The sequence below is a fragment of the Carettochelys insculpta genome, chromosome 29 (genome assembly GCF_033958435.1).
Source record: "Carettochelys insculpta isolate YL-2023 chromosome 29, ASM3395843v1, whole genome shotgun sequence".
Lineage (NCBI taxonomy): Eukaryota > Metazoa > Chordata > Testudines > Carettochelyidae > Carettochelys > Carettochelys insculpta.
In genome coordinates, this window is record NC_134165.1 from 13,862,735 (window position 1) to 13,882,455 (window position 19,721).

Below are 19,721 nucleotides of genomic sequence, written 5' to 3' on the forward strand. Positions count from 1 at the left end.
GGGCTGGGAAGGAGGGCGCTGGGTCATGCCCCTTTGGGAGACTCAGCGGGGGAGGGGCCGTGGCTAGCAGGGCCCCCCCCCCCAGCCTGACCAGTGCGACAGGCCCAGCTCAAAGCACCTCTGCCACGAACCCAGCCCGGGCCTGGGGCCAGGCCACCCCGCCCACCTCACGGGGCCCATGCTGATGTCAGAGCCCATGGGCAGTGATGTCACACTGCGAGGGGCGTGGCCGAGACAGCCCAGGACGATGTCATGAGCAGAGGGGGAACCGCATGGCCAGGGTTCCCTGCCACACCCGAGTGGTCTGGTGCCTGGTCACAGCTCCCGCCTCCAGTGTGACGTCACCTCCCCATGTGATGTCACCCTCTGCATAATGTCACACTGATGTCATCGCCTTAAATGATGTCACTCCCCAAGTGATGTCATGCTTCAGTGAGGCCTTCTCAGACTTCACCAGTGCTGGAAATGGGGGGCTGCTGTCAGCCTGAGACCTGGACCCCCCCCACCTGCCGCGCTAGGCCTGGTGCAGCCACCTGGAGAGAGAACCCAGAAGTCCTGGATCCCAGCCCTGCGCCTGCTCCAACCACTAGGCTCCTCTCCCCTCCCCCCGGGACAGAACGGGCGTTCTAATGCCTTGCAGTGGGGAGCCTGGGAGCCAGGACTCCTGGGTTCTGGCAGGAGCACGGGGACGCCTGGAGCACACCCAGGTGGGGGCAGAGCAACCCCAGCCCTGCTCTCTCCTGGCCCAGCGTTTGCAGCTGCCTCTGGGGTGGGACCAGGCAACTGCTAAACCGCCACAGGGCAGCCGTGCCCACCCGTGAGAGAACCGCAGCCTGGCCTGGCACCGCAGAGGGAAACTGAGGCAGGCTGCCCCCCCGGAAAGGCTTTTCGCAGGTGCCAAGCCAACCCCCCAAGCAGCCTGGCCCTCCTGTCCCCCCCTTGGGGGACGGCAGCTCCAGGCGGCTGCGCCTTGCACCAGGTTAGGGACAAGGACGGGGCCCTTCTACCCTCCCCGCCACCGCTGGGCGGATACGGGCTGGGCAGAGCCAGCTCCAGGGTCCTGGCTGCCCCTGTGGGTAGCGCAGCTGGGCCTGGCTGGTCCCTTCGCCGGGACAAGCCCAGCCGGAGGGGCTCCGAGCATGGCCAAGAGCTGGGCTCCAGCTCACAGGGGCCAGGCCTGGCACTGCCACTGGGCACAGGGCTCCTGCCCCTCCCACGGCCGGCCTGCCGCTGAGCTGCCAGGGGGCTGGTTCGACGCGCTCTTGGAGGCTGGACCCGAGGGGGACAAGTAGGGGCTGGCTCCAGGGCGTGGGGGCAGGACTGGCCTGGCCAGGGCGCGGGGAGGCCAGTTGTCCCGGAAACCTGGGCACGCACCACTCTGTGCCTCAGTTTCCCCACCTCCAGCTGGCTGCTGCCTCCCACCCCAGTTCTCCTGCCCCCCCAAAACCCCCTGGTTCCGCCCACTTGCTGCGCTCAGGAAAGGCAGTGGGGCCAATGGGGGGGTCTGATTCCAGGAAACTCTCCCGAAGCGGACCTGCCAATGTTCCCCTCGCTGGGGTGTGCATCGGGGAGGTGCGGGTGCCCGGGATCGCCAGCCCTGCATGGGGTGTGGTTCAGCTCCCGGGGTCGGGGCTAGTGGCCGTTCCGGCAGGGTCTGCTCCTCATAGCGGGCAAACATCCGGGCTGGGTCAGGCTCCACGGAGCCGGGGGTGGGGGGGCGCTGGGGCCAGCTGCTGCTTGGGCAACTCAGGCAGGAGATTGCAATTCCCGTCACCTCCAGACCTGCTCCCCCTCCGCCCGCCAAGGCCGAACGCTGTGTTCCCAGCAGCAGTGCCACGGCGTGGGTGGGGAAACTGAGGCAGGGCGAGGCCACGCGACGGGGGGGGACAGTGCCAGAGCCAGGAATGGCACTCAGCCCTGTCATCAGCCCCCCCGCCTCCGCCCAGGCTGGGAAGAGAACCCAGGAGTCCTGGCACTAGGGTAAGGGCCCACCTGCGCCGGGTTTATTTTTAGCTCAGGGTGGCCCTGCCCCCTCCACCAGCCCGTTGGACTGTTGCCATAGCGACCAAATGCGGGGCAAAGGGCCGGCCGGGGGTGGGGGGAGGATGCACCTCTCAGCGCCCTCCCCCATTCACCCGAGTGGCCTCTCCCAGCTCCCGCTTCACTGGGCGCCGAGGAAACGCCCCAGCCCCACGGCGTGAACGAACGAGGGGCCAGAGGGTGACCCCAGGGGGCATGAGGGTGTCCCACGGCGCCTTTGGGGTCTGAATCTGGGGTCTGTTTGTCTGCAAATCCCTGATCCTCCCCCAGCCCTGCCGGGGCCCCTCACTCCCGACCCACAGCCACGGCCAGCCCGGCTTTGCCCCCGCGGGCCCTGCAGGTGCCCCTCCGAGGCTCAATGAGGCCTTAAGTCCCCGCCCGAAGGAGCCCGCTGGAGTCTCTAAAAGTCTGTTCATGAAAAGAGTAAAACTCTGCAGATCGTCAGTCGCGCAGCGCGTGGTGCCGGCTGCAGCGGAGGGAACAGCCGCGCGCTTGAATGTCCCTGGAGTCCGTCCTCTGCCAGGCCGGGTCAGCGACCCCCCGGGCTCGGTTCAGAGCACAGATGCTCCTGAGAGCTGAGCTGGGCTGCAGGCAAACGGAGGAGCCTCAGGGCCCCTTTGGCCCCTGGCCCCAGAGGAGGGAATTCCATCGTTCTCCCCGTCCCACATGGCTCCTGTCCCACGGGCAGGTCACCTGTCCAGGTCCTCTCCAGGCGAGCAGCCATGGCCTGTCTGCTGGGGACATGTTCACAGCCACGGTCCCAGATGGGGCCTGGCACCTGCCGAGGCCCTTGGTCCGGTGCGGCTCCGCCCGAGCAGGGTCCCTTTGCAATGGGCCGCCAGGCCTCCTGCTGAGCTCCCCCAGAAACAAACGTTTCCCACGCGAGCCCGGAGCCCGGCGGCGGGTACAAAAGGGACACCTGCCTGTGCGCAGTGAAAACCGAACCGGCCGATCCCCGGCCTTCGCTGGCCCCTCCCTGGGCCGCCTCGCACAAGAGCCGGTGCAAACCGAGCAGCGGCTGCGGTAGCGATTTGCACGTTCGCCTCCAAATCCCGCGACTCCCCAGCCGCTCACGCGCGTTCCGAGTGGGAGAGACGCTGGCCCCCGCCCCTCCCCCCGCTCTCCAGCCGCGTGACCCCTTCCCTGGCTCCCCCCCCCCACGACTTCTCCTTCCCTGGGGGACGGTTTGCCCTTTGCACAGCCGCCCCAGTGACTCCCCTTAGCCCCCGGGCCTTTGCAAACTGCACCTTCGACCCCACCCCCGCCCCGTGGGCCTGCTGGTCCCTCCACTCTCCCTGAGTCTCTAAACAAGAGACGGTGACTCAGTTTCCCCTCCCGGCCCTCGTGAGCTAGTGGGGGCAGGGCCCTGTCTCTGCCTCTGGCTGTGTGAGGACCATGCCCGGACCAATCCCCTCCAGCTGCTGCCCTGGCTGTCGCCCCCGCGGCCTGCAGCTCCGTTCACGCTGAGACCCAGGAAGGTGGAAGTAGCCGGAGGGCTCTGCCCCCAGGGGAGCGCCAGGCCCCAGGGGCTGGGGAAGCAGCAGGTGAGCTGAGCCGGCGCTCTGGGCCCGGCCCCAGCTGCCTGGTTCTCTGCCCGGCTGGGCTGCCAGGGGCTCTCGGCCGGGACCCCGGGCTGGCACCGGCGGGGGAGGCTCTGCGGGAGTTTTGCCACAGGATTAAGCGGGTCCCTGGATCTGCTCCAGAGCCCAGCGGTGCCCAGCCAGGGTGCCAGGCCCTGCCCGAGCGCCCGGAGCGCCGCGTGGGCTGGACAGGCGACCCAGCGCCGGTGCCGGCCCGGCGTCTCCTGCTGCGCCCCGGCTGGCAAAGCCACCGGGCGGGCTAAGGCGTTAAGGACAGAGCCCCTCGACCCCCCCGTGCCAGGCAGGGGCCAGGTTAGGGTGTCAGGGGGTCACTGAGGCCCTGTGCCCCGTGCGTGCAGCCTGGGCACCAAACACCGGGGCACCAGCAGACGTGTGGCCAGGAGAGCCCAGGGCCGGGCTGGCGGGGGCTGCGGGCCGGGAGCGAGGGGCACCGGCAGGGCCGGGGGCGCAGAGCGGGGCTGGCGGGGGCTGCGGGCCGGGAGCGGAGGAGGGCTGCAGGGATGCAGGGGTGGGGAGGGTCCAGCTGGGATAACAGTCCGGAGCAGCTCGGGCTGCCGCCTGGGCGCGGGGGGGGCTCCATCCCCAGCTGATCCCTGCGTGTTCGGCGAGTGAGCTGCCGGCTGACCAAGCCGCCCTTTGCCCACCTGGGCGCGGGGCCATGACAGCGGCAGGGGCTTGGACCCAGATAACGTTTGCACAATGAGACGTGGGGCATCCTGGGCCCGGGCTGGGGGGGGCTGGTCCCCGACCCCCAGTGATCCCCTAACGGCGGCGCAGCCGGGCGGAGACGCTCAGTCCCCTGCCCAGGGCCCGGCGGCGCGGGGGCCAGCGTCCGAGGCATGGCCGGGCTGGGCGGGAGCTGCCCGAAGCTGGGCTGAGGCCTGACAAACTCAGTCTGCGCACAGGCTGCCGAGCCGCGCCAGCTCGGGGTGACTTGGGGCTGCCGCCCTGCGGGGCTGGAGCTGGGACCATCGTGTTCTGCCCTTCCCTGGGGGTGGGCCGGGCCGGCTTCTCTGGCCCCACCTGGGCCGTGTTACCCAGCACCGGCCCCGCTCTGCCCTCAGCACACGGGTCCTGCTGTGGAGCTGGGGGCTGGAAAACGCAGGTGCGGGGGGTGTTAAATGGGATTGGGGGGGTGAGTCCCCTGGGGAGGTTTCATGTGTTTCCTACTGCCCTGCAGTCACGCGAGGCGTGTGCCTCAGTTTCCCCAGGCCCAGCGTCAGTGCACGGTGGGGAGGGGAGTTTCCGTGTGTTGATTTCTCACCTGTAGGCAATGGGGCTCCAGGCCATTTGTAACCCTGGCAACCAGGTGACCCCTTTTCTCCCCCTGGAAACAGGACACAGCCGGAGGAGGGGCCGGGCTGGTGTGAATGGGAGCTGGGCTGGGGGTGGGGTAGTCTGGGCTGGCTACAGAGGGAGGAAGGGGGGGCCAGGGCCCGGCTCGGGGACCCCTCTGCCCAAGACGGATGGTACCGACGGCTGCTGATCCCTGCACTGAGGGGTCTGTTCTGCGCCGGGTCCCTCTCGCCTGATCCCCCGTCTGTCCCCCTGCGAGTGAGTCACGTCCGCCTGCAGGTGGGGGCAGGGCTGGGGACCCCCGTGCTGGGACAGGGGGCTGCTGCAGTCACTGGGAAGCTGCCCTGGGAGAGCCCTGAACCCCTCACTGCAGGCCACAGGTGTGATGCTAAAGCCCTTGGCGCAAAATGGCTTGACGGGGGCCGCAGGTCGGGAGTGCGGGGCCCTGGCAGGGCGGGGGGCAGGGGCTGGGGGTGGGGAGCGCGGGGCGCTGGCAGTGCGGGGCGCCGGCTGGGCTGGGGAGCGCGGGGCGCTGGCAGGGAGGCGCCCCAGGAGGTTCCGGACTCAGCTGTATCTTACTCCGCGTTCTCGCCCATTTATTGGCAACGTTGCTGGAAATAACAAACCAACCGGAACACAAGAAGGTCCCCGTGCAGAAGCGCCACACGAGGACGGGGCCACCCGGGCTGGGCGCTGGGCAGGGCGGGGTGAGGAGCCACAGGCAGCTGCCCCCTCCCCGGGCCCCGCTGCACCGGAGCCACGAGAACCCAAGCGCCGCCGCAGCAAAGCCCCCAGCCCCGAGGGGCGGCCGAGCCCGGCGGAACCCAGCCGGGTGCTGCTCCCGGCAGGTCGCGCATCCGCCAGCAGGTCCGGTGCCCAGCGCCCAGCCCGGGGCTGAGAACCCCCCCGCCACCGCTGCCCACGGGCGCTTTGACCGCCGCCTGCCGGAGCCACGGCCGTGGCGAGCTGTGCGGGACGGGAAACTGGTCCTTCCCAGGACCCCGGCCCGGCGGGTCCCTTCCCAGCTGTGCCCGCCCCGCGGCTCCGCCTGGACGGTGCCGGGCTGGGGACCCAGCCTGGCCCCCGGGCAGCTCCCGGTGAAGCCGCTCGGCAGCGCTGAGGCCAAAGGTTCTTTCCGGCCCCCCGCCTGCCCCCGAGGAGAGCGGCCCGTCCTTCGCTGGGGGGTGCCCCCCGCGCCCGAGGCCTTTCCCCCGCTTGACACGCCGCCCGCTCAGCCCGTGTGTGCGCGCCCGGGGGGCACCCAGCCGCATCCCCACTCCCCCGCCTGGCAGCGCCCCAGGGCAGCGCCAGGCCCACGGGGCAGCCCACAGCCCAGCGTCCGTCTGCTCCCAGCCGGCTGAGCAGACCCCTCAGTCTCCAGGGCAGCCGCCGCTAGGTGCAGCCGCAGGCGTCCACGATCATGTCGGGGATGTCGGTCTTCACGATGTTGCTGTGGCGGTCGAAGTAGAGGATGGAGAGGGGCCGGCGGCGGGTGGCCACACAGCAGGACTGGCCGCCGGGCCGCCGGCTGTGGGCGCGCACCAGGCTGAGGACGGCGGTGTGGGAGGACGAGGCCATGCCGGGGCTGCCGGCCACGTGGGGCGGGCACTGGCCCACGCAGTAGTTGAGCTGGTAGCCCTCGGGCTTGATGACCCAGTCCTCCCAGCCGAGCTCCCGGAAGCCCACGTAGTAGTCCTGGCGGCAGCACAGGCTGGAGTCCTGGTCGCAGCTCAGGCTGCGCTTGGCCACCCGCTGCCCCGGCTCCCGCGCCGCAGCCCGGGCCACCAGGAAGGGCTGGTGGGCGCTGCTGGCCTCGCCCAGGGCCTGGCACCGCCGGCACTCCAGCTCCAGCCGCAGCGTGGGCTCCGGCCGGCGGAAGAAGTCCTGCAGGGCCGGCAGGAGGGCGAAGGAGTGCCAGCCGCTGGCCCCGGCCTCCAGCCGCCGCTCGTCCAGCAGCGCCCCTGCCAGGGACAGCCGCAGCGTGCCCGGTGCCAGCCCGCTCCGGGGCCCGCTGAGGTACAGCCAGAGCTGCCCTTGCAGGATGTGCACGGCCCGGCCCGGGGCCTGGCTGAACCGGAAGAGCAGCCCCGTCCTGGTGGGCGAGCGGGACTCTGCGGGGAGAAGGGCGCTGTGAGTGGGGGCGCCCCAGGGCCCCGAGACGGGGAGCCCCGGGGGGCACCGCCTCTGAGCCGCTGGGAACCCAACTGTGCCAGGCCGGGAGCTCCGGCGCCCCCCGCAGGAGACCCCGGCAGTGCCAGCGAGAAGCGAGGACTCCGGCCCCGGCCTGGGGCGCTTCTGGCTCTGCAGCCCCGGGGGACGCCCCCCGCGTGGACGGGCGGCGCTCAGCGCGCGGATCTCTGCCTCCCACCCCAGCTGCTGGGCCCCTGGAGCAGCCACAACGCTCCCTGCCCCGGAGACCCGCCCCCCGGCCCTGCCCGCAGCTCCACGGACCAGCTCGGCTGGGGGCCCCGCTGCACCCCCGGGAAAGGGACTCACGGGGAGCTGGAGACAGAGCCCAGGAGTCCTGGCTCAGCCCCACCCCGCTCTAACCACTGGCCGCTCCTTCCCTCCCCGCTCACCCTCTTCTCTGCTGCGCCTGCGGCCGGGTCTCCCCCGCTCCAGGTTCCCTTTGCCGGTGCAGAGCCCTCCGCCCCCCGCCCGGCCCGGCCCCCACCTGTCTCGGCGAAGCTGATGATCTCGTAGCCCTGTTCCTCTGCGTCCGCCCCGTCCCGCCAGCCTCCGCCCGCCTGCAGGCGCCGCAGGGCGCTGGCCACGGCCGCCCGGGGCACCGGCTGGGTGATGTTGGGTCGCTCCCTCAGGTGCAGCTTCTCCAGGATCTGCTGCCGGGCCAGCTGCAGCAGGAAGGGCCTCTCGGAGGCCGGCTGCAGGGGCGGCGCCCCACAGCGGGGGCAACCGGCCTCCCCGCCCGGCCGCGCCGAGCAGAGGCGCAGCAGGGCCAGGGCGAGGCAGAGCTGGGCGCTGGGCGCCATCCAGAGCAGCGAGCCGGAGGGGGCCTGGGGCGGCGGGGGCAGGGCCTGTGCCAGGCGCTCTGGGGAGGGCTGGGGACACTCGGCCTCACACTCCGGCTGCCCCCCGCTGCCAGGCCATGCGCGGGGCGGCCCCAGGGCTGCCAGGGCTCAGGCGGGTGCAGCTGGCCGGAGCGAGCCCGACTCGTAGCCCTGCAGCAGGTGCTACCCGGCCAGGCCCCAGGCACCTGTCAGTCACGGGGGCGGGCCCTGCTCCCCTGCCTGCTGCAATTGGCCAGCTCCTGGGGCCCCCCGGGGGGGCGGGGATTGGGGGGTCCTGCCGCCCCCCTTCCGCTGGCCTGGGTGCCAAAGGGCCCGGGAAGGTGCATGATGCAAGAAGCGCGAGGGTTGTGCTACGCGGGCACCAGGGGGGCTCCTGCCAGCCCCGCCCGGCCTGCAGCGCCCTGGTTCCCACGGAGCTCCCCCCGCCCCGCGACCGACACCCAGCGGCTGTGGGAAACGTCACCTCGTGCCCCACCCGGGGGCATAGGCCGGTGCCAGCTGGAGCTGCCGGTCTCTGCCTGGCACGGAACCAAGGCTGGGGGCCCAGGGCAATGGGGGCAGAGAGCACGGGGGGCCCCGGGCTCCTTTGCAGGCTGGTCTCTCACCCTCGGGCCCTGGCAGCCTGGGGGCCAGCCCCGGCTGCTGCCCGCTGGCCAGACCCGCCCGCCGGCCGTTGCAGCGGTGGGGGTGGGGGGATTTGGGGCGCAGGCCACGTCCCCCCCAGGGCTGCTCTCTCCCAGCGCCTATTTGAGCAGGGGCGTCTGCTCGGCGGAGCTGGGGGCTGCCGTCACCCGCCCTCTCTGGGCGCTGAGGCCGGGCCGTGCCAGGCCGGGAGCTGCGCTCAGCACCGCGGCCCCTCACGGCTCGGCCTTGGCCCTGGTGCTGCCAGGAGCTGGGGCCAAGGGCGGGCAGCCGTGGCTTACCCCCACCCTGGCGGGGCCGGGGCCGGGGCCGGGGCCTGGCTAGGCCTTGGGGTGCCTTGCTGCTGCCCTCGCCCAGCCGCTCAGCCCCGCCGGGGTCCGGCAAGCGCAGGGGCCTGGGGTGCTGGGCGCGTCCGGAGGGGCCGCGGCACTGACCTGGCCGATCCCCATTACCAGCGGCCAGGGGCGCGCTGGCACCCAGAGGCTCGGGAGCTGGGGCCGGAGCCAGCGCGGAAGGCGGCGGGGTCAGCGGGGTGTCTGGGAAAACGCGCCCACGTGGCGTGATGCAACCGCTGGGCAAGGGCCGAAGTCTGCGGCCGGCTGGGCCCGCTGGCAGCCCCGGCTCCCGGAATAGCCGGGAACGTCAACAATGAGCAACGGGGCTGGCACGGCGCCGCCGCGCTGGGTGGCCCCCGGGCCAGGGGTCTCGCCGCTGGGCCAGCGCCCGCGGGCACAACCGGCGCGTGCAGGCGGGGACGCGCCCACCCCGGGCATAGGGGACATGCCAGCGCGCCCGTGTGCACCGGTGCCTGCAGACACGCCCGTGTGCACAGGGACACGCCGAAAGGGACACACGTGGAAAGGGACACATGAACACCCACGCACACCCCCGTTCACATGCACACACTCGTGTACACAGAGAAACCCACTTATGTGCACACACATGCGTACACACATCCACGTGCACAGGGACACCCCCTTGCACACGCACACACCGAGGCACACTGCACTCACACCCACAGATGCACAAGCCCAAGCATACATGGCCCCGCATATTCGTGCGCGCACACCCACTTGTGCACTTTCACACTCAGGCTCACACACGTGCCCACCCAGGCGCACACCCCCCATGCACAGGGGGGCCCGCGCGCGCGCACACACGTGTGTGCACATGGCCGCACTTTCACACGTGCACGCCCCCGTGGTGCTTTGCTGGGCTCTGGACCGCAGGCGACGCCGCTTGCAGACGTGCCAGGGGATGTGTCTCCAGACACAGTGAAGCCCCCGCGGGCTGGGCACCGCCTCCTGCCGGGGAGCCGGTGATGCCAGGGCGGGCTGCTAATGAGCTGCGCACGGGCACCCGCCAAACCCCACAGCCCTTTCCCGCCGGCAGCCGGGTCTGTGGGCCGGGGAGCCCCAGGCGGGCATCTGGCTTGGCAGAGGGACGCGCCAGGGCTCAGGCAGCCAGCGGGGCGGTGCTGGGCTCTGCCCGGCGCTGTCCGGGGAAGGAGGATGGGGCGGGGGTCCCGGAGCGCTGGGGGCCAGGCTGGGACCCCGGCGGCCGGTTACCAGCTGAGCCAGGAGCGGATCCCGTGGCAGGGCCCGGCTGAGGCTGGAGGCGGCCCTGGCTGCGGGGCCGCTCTCCCCGTCTCCCCTCGCCTCTGACTGGTGCGGTGGGGTCCCCCCCCCAGCCCTGCGGACCCGCTGGCCTTGGGCTTTCCGGCTGCCTCCGGCGGCCCCGCCACGCAGCCCAGCCTTGCCAAAGGGCAGCGAATGTAGGCCAAGGGTCGGCAGCGCTGTGAGACCCACCGCGTTGCATAAGCCCGAGAAAGCAAAGGCCGCAGCCTGGCCTGGCACGCCCCGGCCGGTGCCATGCAGGGCCCAGCTGCCCCTGCAGCGCCCGGCCCTCGGGACACGTCCTGCAAGCCCGGGGGGCAGGGAGGCGCTAAACCGCGCCAGGGCAGCCGGGCCCAGGGACCAGCGGGGGCCCCTCTGCGCCTCCTCGCGGCTCCCTGCGCAGGGTGGCCCGGCCCGGCCCTGCGTCGCTCGTCCGAAGGCGTCCGCCTGCGGCGCGCCCTGGGTGCAGGGCTGCGCCCATCTCCGCGGCATCGCGGCTCCGAGCAGCGCAGGGGGATCGCGCCCTGCAAGGTGCCCCGCAGCGGAGAGGCCGCCCGGGGAGGGACGGCTGGTGGAGCGCCAATGGGGACCTGCCGCGGCATCTCTCCGGAGCACGCCGGGCTCCGCCGGGGACAGGAGAGGCCGGGCCCAAGCCGCAGCCCCGCTGGCCGGCAGCGGTGTGGGGTGGGCGGCCTGGCCAGGCCAGCCCAGCCGGGGGGCTGGGAGCCGCGCAGGGCGCACAGGCCGCTCGCCAAGCCCTGCTGCCCCTGTGCCCTGCGCCGGGCGCCGACGGGTGTGGGGGGCTGAGCCCCTCGTCTGCTTCGCAGCCCCAGCTCTGCACTCCCAGGCAGGACCCTGCCCGGTCCCCCCCTGCCCCGCGGCGCCCGGGCGGGGTCTCCCGGCAGCAAGAGGCACATTGTGCCCCTAACGCCGGGGACTCTGGCGGCAGCGGTCCGACCCGCGCGGTTCTGCTCCTCGGGGCTCAGCTACTGGCCCAGCTGCAGCCGCTCCTGCCGATCGCGGGTTCGAGCCCGGCCTGGCCTCCTCCTGCCCAGCGCTGGGGAAACCTTCAGCCTTGTGCCCCGGTGCAAAACACCCCCATGGCAGCGCCTGGGACCCCCAGAGCTGCTGCCCCCTGGCTGTGGGGTGGGTGGCAGCTCTTCCCCCACCCTGCCAGGCTGGGGCTGGGGTGGGAAGTGCTGGCGGCCTGGCGCGGGTGTCCCAGCAGTGCCCGGCCGGCCGGCCCTGGGGCAGAAGTGCTGCGGGGTGGGCTGGGCCAGGAGGGGCCGTGGGGGGGGGGTGACCGGCCCAGCAGGGGAGGCAGGGCCAGGCTGGGGGGTTTTGCTTCCCTGCCCTGGGCAGAGATTTGGGCTTTGTCTCCACGCTTCCCCCTGCCCCCCTCCTCTGGGGCTTTAGGGGCTACCCTGGCTCTGCCCCTGGGGGCCTGCTGGAGCCCCTGTGTGGGGTGGGGCTGTGCATGGCCCAGACCCACCGCGAAGCAGAGGAGCTGGGGGGAGCTGCTCACAAGGGAGGGGCTGAAGCCCAAGCCCGGAAGCGTCCCAGCCGCAGGGCCCAGCTCCGAGGTGGCTGTGGGGAAACTGAGGCAGACAGGTGCATTGTCGCATCCGGACACCAGGGGGCGTTCAGGGACAGGCTCTGGGCCAGGCCAGCCCCGCAATGCAAAGCTGCTCGGCTTTGAAAGCGCTAAACCCCCGGCAAGCCACGGTGTTGCCCCGAACCCGCCCGTGCGTGGCGCCCCCGCTCCCCACATGGCAGCAGCAGCCCTGGGGCGGGCGGCAGCGGAGGAGGCATTTGGGCTGAGAACTGCCCCCCCTTGCCAGGCCCCTGGGGCCTGGGCTGCCCTGCAAACCTGCTTGGCTCTGACACGGAGCCCCCTCACCCTGTGCCTGGGGAGGGTCCCCCGCCCCTGGGCCCTGTGCACAGGAGGCCAGGCCAGGCCAGCTGCCCCGGTGGGAAACAGCCTTGAGACACGGCCCTGGAGCCCGGCGCCCGCCAGGAATTCCCGCACTGCTCAGAGACCCCCGCCGGCTCCAGGACCCTCCAGAGGCCGCGAGAAGCCTCCAGGCCCTGGCAGAGCCAAGCACGAAGTCCAGGGCGAGGGTGGTCGTTCCCCGCAGCCAGCTGGGCCCCCAGCCGGCTGGGAAAGCAGGTGCCTCCTGCCTCCTCCTCCGTCGGCCCCGGGAGCCGCGCACGTGGGAAATCGGTCCTCAGCCCCCAGTGGAAACGGGCATCACGCGTAGCGCGGCCCACGGGGCGCACTGCCCCAGGGGGAGCCGGCTTGGACGTGCCGGGGGCAGAGGAGAGGGATTGGCTGGTCAGTAGAGACCCCAGCGAGCTGTTGGCCTGGGGTAGCTCTAATCACCGCGTCTAACCCCCACCGCCGGAGACGGGAATTTGCTTTACGTCCTACGCAGCGGCTTTTTAATGGCTGCTGCGCCCCACCCCGGAGGCGGCTGCATCTCAACAGTGAGTGGTACAACCCCTCTGTTAACAGCCGCCGTGCCCCACCCCAGAGGTGGCTGCATCTCCATGCCGGAAGAGGGAACCCTGTGCAAGCAGCTGCCGTGCCCAGCCCCAGTGGTGGTCAGTGGATCATCCTGGTTTGCAAAACACCTCGGGACCCCTTGGCACACGGGGCTGTCCAGAACCAGAGCTGGCCGCTCCCGATTCGGCCCACGCCCCCCGAACAGCCCCGCCTCCTGATGGCCTTTGGCTTCATTCAGAGCTCCTGCTGGCATGGGAAGCAAAACGCAGCCCTGTCAGGTCTGAGTCACTCGGCGCCGCGCACGCGAGGGCTATAAATACTCCAGGCATATGTCTCGCCTCCTGGCCTTGGGCTGCGCGCACCAGCTCCCTGGAGGGCTGGGGATGCGCACAGGGGCCTCCCTGCCAAGGGCCGCTTGGGCGGCTAGGAAGGAGCTGGGCAGAGCAGAGCAGAGATGCTGGGATTGGAGGCGTATGGAGGCTGCTGCCTCTCCCCCAGAGGGAACCCTACGACAAGGACCAGCTTCCTGTTGTCTATTTCGATGTGGCCTGGCTGGCCAGGATGGGGAAACTGAGGCACGGGGCAAGGCCAGGACTTGGCCAAGGCTAGTGATAGAACCCAGGTGCCCTGGTCCCAGTCCACTGACTCCCACCGGGGAAGAGGCATTTGAGTTTTGCTTAAAAAGACACGGGTGGCAAAGAGGGCTGGGCTGGCTGCCCCCAGGCAGTGGGCTGGGGGAGGAGCGAAATACCAGGCTGCCCTGCCCTGGAGGGATGGAAAGGGAATTCCATCTCCGGTGCTGCTGAGATGCAGCCGCCGCTGGGGTGGGGAACAGCAGCTGTTTGGACAGAGATCGGCGCCACCTGGGATTTGTGGGCAATTAAGGACTTGGCCTCCCCTGCTGATGCGTCCTCATGGCTGTTGCACAGTGGTGAGCGTGCATGGCCACCGGCAGCGTGTGTGAGGGGGTGTCCAGCGTATTCATCCACCCCGCCCCAAAGGGGTGCAGAGGAAAAAGCCAGGGGCCTTGGGCCCAAAGTCCAGCCAGGGAAAGGGGGGCTGCTGGGGAGTGGGCTGCGGTTGCTCCCCAAGAGGAGGGAGTTGGAGAGGGCTGCCGACCCCGGAGCAGGAGCAGAAGCCAGATACGGGGTCCTGGGGCAGGAACCCAGCACTGCAGTGGGCCTGGGTCCCCTTCTGGCCCCTGGGCATGTGGCACCATCAGGGCAGTGCCAGTGGGGTGGGGGGCATTTCAAAAGCCAGCTGAAGACAATCCCTCTCCTGCCAATGGAATCCCCGCAGGACGGGAAGTCTCTGTCCCCTTCTCCCCAGCTCAACAGAAAAATGCCAAATTCAAGATTCATCGGCTGCCAGGATCACAGCTCTGTAATACTGGAGGGTTTTCTGGGCTCTGCTGAGAGGCCCAAATCAGGGCAAAGTGCTGAAAACAGGGCTACATACCGCCTGCGCTTGGGGGCCCTCCAACGTATGGCACCAAACCCTTCACACCCAGCACATCTGTTCACCACCCTGGCCAGCAAGAAGTTGCACCAGGCAATCCCTTGCACGCTCCAGCTTCTCCTGTGCCACAAGCAGCCCCCTCCTCACCCAGAGGAGAGCTTATGGAAACCAGTCGCACCAAAGTCACGCAGGTTCTTCCAGTCCCAAGGGACCAGCTCCATTCCCAGCTGGATGTGTGCCTCAGATCTGACCCAAGGGAGCACGCTGGGCCCGTCCCTCAGAATCGAACATCTCAAGGTTTATTAGTAAAAGAAAGATGGAGCTGAGAGTCAAATTGTTGAAGTGATCAAACTACATACATCAATCACAAAGCTGGTGGTGCGGGTTGCAGCAGGGATGGAGCCGGCTGCTATTTTAGAAGTCTCTGGAGTCCATCCGTCTGAAGGGCTGAGCTGGGCTGCAGGCAAACGGAGGAGCCTCAGGGCCCCTTTAGCCCCTGGCCCCTGTGGAGGGAATTCCATCGTTCTCCCCGTCCCACATGGCTCCTGTCCCACGGGCAGGTCACCTGTCCAAGTCCTCTCCAGGCGAGCAGCCATGGCCTGTCTGCTGGGGACATGTTCACAGCCACGGTCCCAGATGGGGCCTGGCACCTGCTGAGGCCCTTGGTCCCGTGCGGCTCTGCCCGAGCAGGGTCCCTTTACAATGGGCCGCCAGGCCTCCTGCTGAGCTCCCCCAGAAACAAACGTTTCCCACGCGAGCCCGGAGCCTGTCCTTCCAGCGGCAGATACAAAAGGGACATCTGCCTCTGAGCAGTAAAAACCAAATCGGCAAATCATCAGCTTTCAATGGACACCTTCCTGGGCCTCTTTGCACAAGAGTTGGTACAAACGTAGAATAGCGGTTGCCAAATGTTTTGCATTTTCTTCTCAAAATCCAAGAAAATCATAGCCCCTTTGTGGGACCAACCACAGTTTGGGCTTACAAGGAAAACAAAACAATTTACAGTTCACTGTCTTGAGCACCAGGCCATTAAGTTTCTTAGGTATCACTAATGGCTTTCACAACACGACGATTTAGAATGACTAGGACTCACACTTCATATTTCTAACTTCACATGCAAGAGTTGGATGTTGAACTTAAAAGAATGATGCAGGATCTTGGCCAGGAGGACAAGGCAAAAACCAACTTTTATTGGTAATACAGATGTCACTCACTGGTCAATGCACATGACCTATTACACTCAAGCACATTCTGCCTTGCGGTCACCACCTAGCCGCTCCCCCAGCTTCACTGATCAGGTGAGTTCGGCAGGGCGGATGGAGGGGGCGGGGTGCTGGGGCTGGGATTCTGCCAGTCCTGTGCTCTGATGTTGACAAGACGAGCCTCAGGGTCCCCCTGCAAGACACCTTAGATTTATAATGACCTCTCACATGCAAATCTACACCCGTTAGTCAGCCCAGGTGTATCCACATGCAAACCCCCCCGCACTCTCGGCCAGGCCCGTCCCTCAGCCCTGGCTCCTTCTTTGGGCACTGCCGCATTCAGCTGCACAGAGGGGCCTTGGAGTCTGTTTTAAAAGGAGGCGCTGGGCTTCCACAGCGCCCGGTCCCACCTCAGTCTTTCCCCCGGGCGATCGATGAAGCCGAAAGGGAGAGACCGAGTCTGGTACCGAGACTTTCTCTTCACCGTAATTATTCTCAGGGACTATTATACCCGATATCTGAGACAAAGGACTTGATACAAAGTTTATACAGATTCTTAGTCTTATTGGACTGAGTGCATCGGTCACCGGATCTCATCTCCTGTGACACCCTCGGTGAGCGACTAAACCAACCCTGGAGCAGCAGAGCCAATTACGGATGTCCCGTGCAGTCCACCCGCTGCAGACTTTGTAAGTTTTTCTAGGGTCCTGCGCTTTTCCTGTCGTGCCCGGATTTGTTGACTCTCAAAGCAACTCAGAGCCCGGCCAGAGGTTTGCTGCCAGCATCCCGGGGGCGTGGGGGGCTCGGAAACCTGTGGCAGATCCCAGGGTCTGTGGGCAATGCAGAGGCAGCTGGTGGGGGGAGGCAGAGCACATGCTGGCTGCTGGCTCGGAACTGGTGAGCAGCAGAGAATGGGCTCAAGGCTGGAGAATTCCCTGCTGAGGAGTGAGGCTGGGCGGCCGTGCTCAACAGACTCCTCTGGGGGGCACTCTCAGCTGCCCCGTCTGCCCAGCCAGCACCATCCACCTGTCCACTGCTTTCATGGTCTCCAGCCTCCTGGGGCTGGGACTGGTCACACTGTGAATCCCCCAGCCGGTGGCCCCCACCCTGACCCAGCCTGGAGGGCTCACCCTGAGAGGCTTCAAAGGGAGCCTGGGCCACTCACTTAAAACTCCTCTCTGCCTCAGCTGTTTGCAGCTGAGCCATTCCAGCTGCGCTGCCCCAGGAGCTCTCTGCCACCGAGCTGCTGCAGAACCCGGGTCAAGTCACTGAGCCACTCTGTGCCTCAGTTTCCTCTCCCAACCTCTGCCCAGCCCGTGAGCCCTTAAGTGCCCAGCACAGGAGAATTAGAGGAGCTGCTGCAGTAATAACTGAGCAGTGCTCAGACTCAGCGCTCACAGTGCACCAGCCTGGCCTTATGGTGCTGCAGGACAAGGGTCTTTGCGGTCCAGCCGTGGGGCCTGGTGTGGCCCAGCGAGAGATCCTCCCAGCATTGTCCCCTGGCTGGAGAAGCTATTTGTTAAGCAAACACAGACAGGGAGGGTGGGATGAAAACACAGGATCCCTTCAGTTCTGTGCAAACACAGCCTTGGGCCCCAGATGGCACGGGTCCCCAACAGGCAGCACTGGCCTTCCGTCTGGCCGCTGCCTGGCGCACCTTGGCAGGGGCTTTGCAACCAGCTCCAGGTGCCCTTGGAAGGGGCAGGTACCAGGGACAGGGCATAGCCATGGGGCCGTACCATTGCATCTGACAAAGCACCCGGGCCCCCTTGTGGTGGGTGCTAGCAAGGTGCTGCCGGCTGCAGGCTCAGGGCCACTTGGTGGGCTGTCTGTGGGGGACTCGAAGGTGCAGCTCCCTTTGTGCACCAGGACTGGCTTGTGCTTTGCTTGTTCAGGGGCCTGGCCCAGGCCAACTCCGTCCTGTGTTGGGGCCACTGGGGTGCAAGCCCAGTCACTCTGCCTCCCGCTTCTCCATGCTCTGCTGCCAGCACTTCCTTCATGGGGAAGTCCTGGGGCACCTGCCCTCTGGCACTTTGCACCCGCTTAGCTGCAGCATGGAGAGCCCAGGGCAGGCCCCTTGTGAACAGGTGTAAGCGACAGCCCAGCCGTGAGGATTACATCATGGGCCAGGCCCTTAGACTGGCTGGAATAACCTTTGACCCCCGCAGCCGTACACAGCCCTGGCCCCAGCGAGATAAGGGGGAAACATTGTGGAATCCAATCAGCTGCCAGGGGGCACGGGTGCAGCTGGCTGCAGCTCCGGACGGGGGACTGAACTGCAGAGTGTTGGCACTGCAGCCAGTGGCCAGGGCTGGGGTCCGTGCGCACTGTGTACGTGGCCGGGAAGGGCCAGGAGCTTGGAGGTCCAGGCGGTGGGAAATACCAATGTGCAGGGCCCATTCCCAGCACTGATCGGGATGGAGAGGGGAAGTGGGAGGGGAATTTGGGGGAGCGAAGGGGCTGCAAAGGGCCCAGCACGGCGATGATGGTGAACCCAGAAAAGTCGGGAAGGAGCCCCCCCATCCCCCAAGCGTCCCATCCAAAGCAGCACCGATGCGGAACGTTCCCAGCCAGCGGGACCAGTGACATGGCACTTGCAAAGACCCCAGCGGAGCCATAGCCGCTTCTTGACTCCAGCTGGGGATGGGGATCTCGTCAGCTGCCTGCAGCGCAGAGCCGGGGGTTGCCAGGGTCCCAGAAGTGGCTTTTCTGGTCCGGGGCCCAGAGCGGCCGTGAGCCTGCAGAGGAGGGGTTGTGGGTCACCTGCGTTTACAGAGCTGAGCCCTGCAGCTGCACTGCCTGGAGACAGGGCCCTCGTCTCTTGAACCCATGTTTCCCTGGCTGCCAGCTCTGGACCCAGGGAGGGACTTGACCCCTGTGGGAACCATGCAGCATCCCAGTACCTGCAGGTGAGCTGCTGGAATCCAGCGTTCAGGGGCCCTCCAGTCTGCGCTGGGGGGTCACTGCTCCCCATGCCCTGCATTCATCTCCCCCGGGTGCTGTAGGCAGAGAACTCACCCCGGTCCTTCCTCACCCCTCGGCCCTTGGTTTCCACCTGCTGCTTCTGCAAGTTCTCTGGCCCTTGGTGGTCGGCCTGTAACAGCTTGTGCCCAGGTCTCCATGCACCTGGGCCCATTCCCCTCCAGTTAGACCAGCCTGGACCAGCTGCCACCCCTGCCCCTAAAGGAGGAATTAACCCTTCCATCCCTGTGGCCAACCACCCAAAGGGAGCAGGAAAACTGAGTCATGACTTTTTTTCTCCTTTCTAAAAATTGTAAAGAAATGTCCACATCCCCCGGCCTTGCAGGGCTCTCTGGCCAAACGGCTGTTAGTGGGAGCTGCCCGTTCAGCCCCTTTCACCTGGTGTGACATTGGAGATTTTTCTGGGCAAGGCTGAAAGAGCCCCATCCCCAGGACAATCTACACCCGAGATCTTACCCAGACAGCATGCTGGGCCCGTCCTTTAGAGTCCAACATTGAAAAGAACAAGAAGTCCTGTGGCATCTTATAGACTAACAGATATTTTGGAGCATGAGCTTTCATGGGCAAAGACCTGCTTCGTCAGAGCTCATGCTCCAAAACATCTGTTAGTCTCTAAGATGCCACAGGACTTCTTGCTGTTCTCGAAGCTACAGACTAACAGGGCTTCCTCTCCGATACTTGTTAACATTGAAAGGTTTATTCATAAAAAGAAGAAAGAAAGAACAGGGTGAGAGTAAATCGTTACAGCAATCTTATTACACACACCGATCATGCAGGGCGTGGTGCCGGCTGCAGCAGATGGAACAGCTGCGAGCTCAAAAGTCCCTGCAATCCGTCCCCTGCTAGGCCGGGTCAGCGATCCCCCTGGGCTTGGCTCGCAGCAGAGATGCTCCTGAAGTGATGAGCTGGAGTGAAGACAAATGGAGGAGCTCTCAGGGCCCCTTTGTCCCCTGGCCCATGTGGAGGGAATTCCACCATTCTCCCTGTGTGGACGCATGGTCCAGATGGAGCCTGTCACACGGGCAGGTCACCTGTCCAAGTTCTTTTGAGGCAATCAACCATCGCCTGTCTGCTGGGTGACACCTCACGCCAGATTCCTCAGAGATTGATTGGCATCTGATAAGGTCCTTCGGCTGTGAAGTGCAGCTTCACTTGTCTGGGACCCTTTCCCGGCAGGTGTCACACCCACTAGTGTGGTGTCCCAGAGACTACAATTTCCAGTACCAGCCCAGAGCCAACACTTATAACTCCGCACATAGAAACGATCCAACCATGTTAGCAGGATACACAGATTCAGTGAGTCTCCAGCTTTCAATGGACACCTCCCTTGGCCCAAGATTTGGTGCAAA

At 67.2% G+C, this 19,721-nt stretch overlaps 1 protein-coding gene across 1 annotated transcript; it reads right to left on the bottom strand.

Annotated features, from left to right (window-relative positions):
- Positions 1 to 5,524: 5,524 nt before the first annotated feature.
- Positions 5,525 to 8,664, bottom strand: INHBC (inhibin subunit beta C). The gene is made up of 2 exons (XM_074980050.1): positions 7,612 to 8,664; positions 5,525 to 7,048 (listed from the first exon to the last, which is right to left on the bottom strand). Exons 1-2 carry the CDS (start codon positions 7,925 to 7,927, stop codon positions 6,330 to 6,332), a joined length of 1,035 nt encoding a protein of 344 aa, XP_074836151.1. The 5' UTR covers positions 7,928 to 8,664; the 3' UTR covers positions 5,525 to 6,329.
- Positions 8,665 to 19,721: the final 11,057 nt, after the last annotated feature.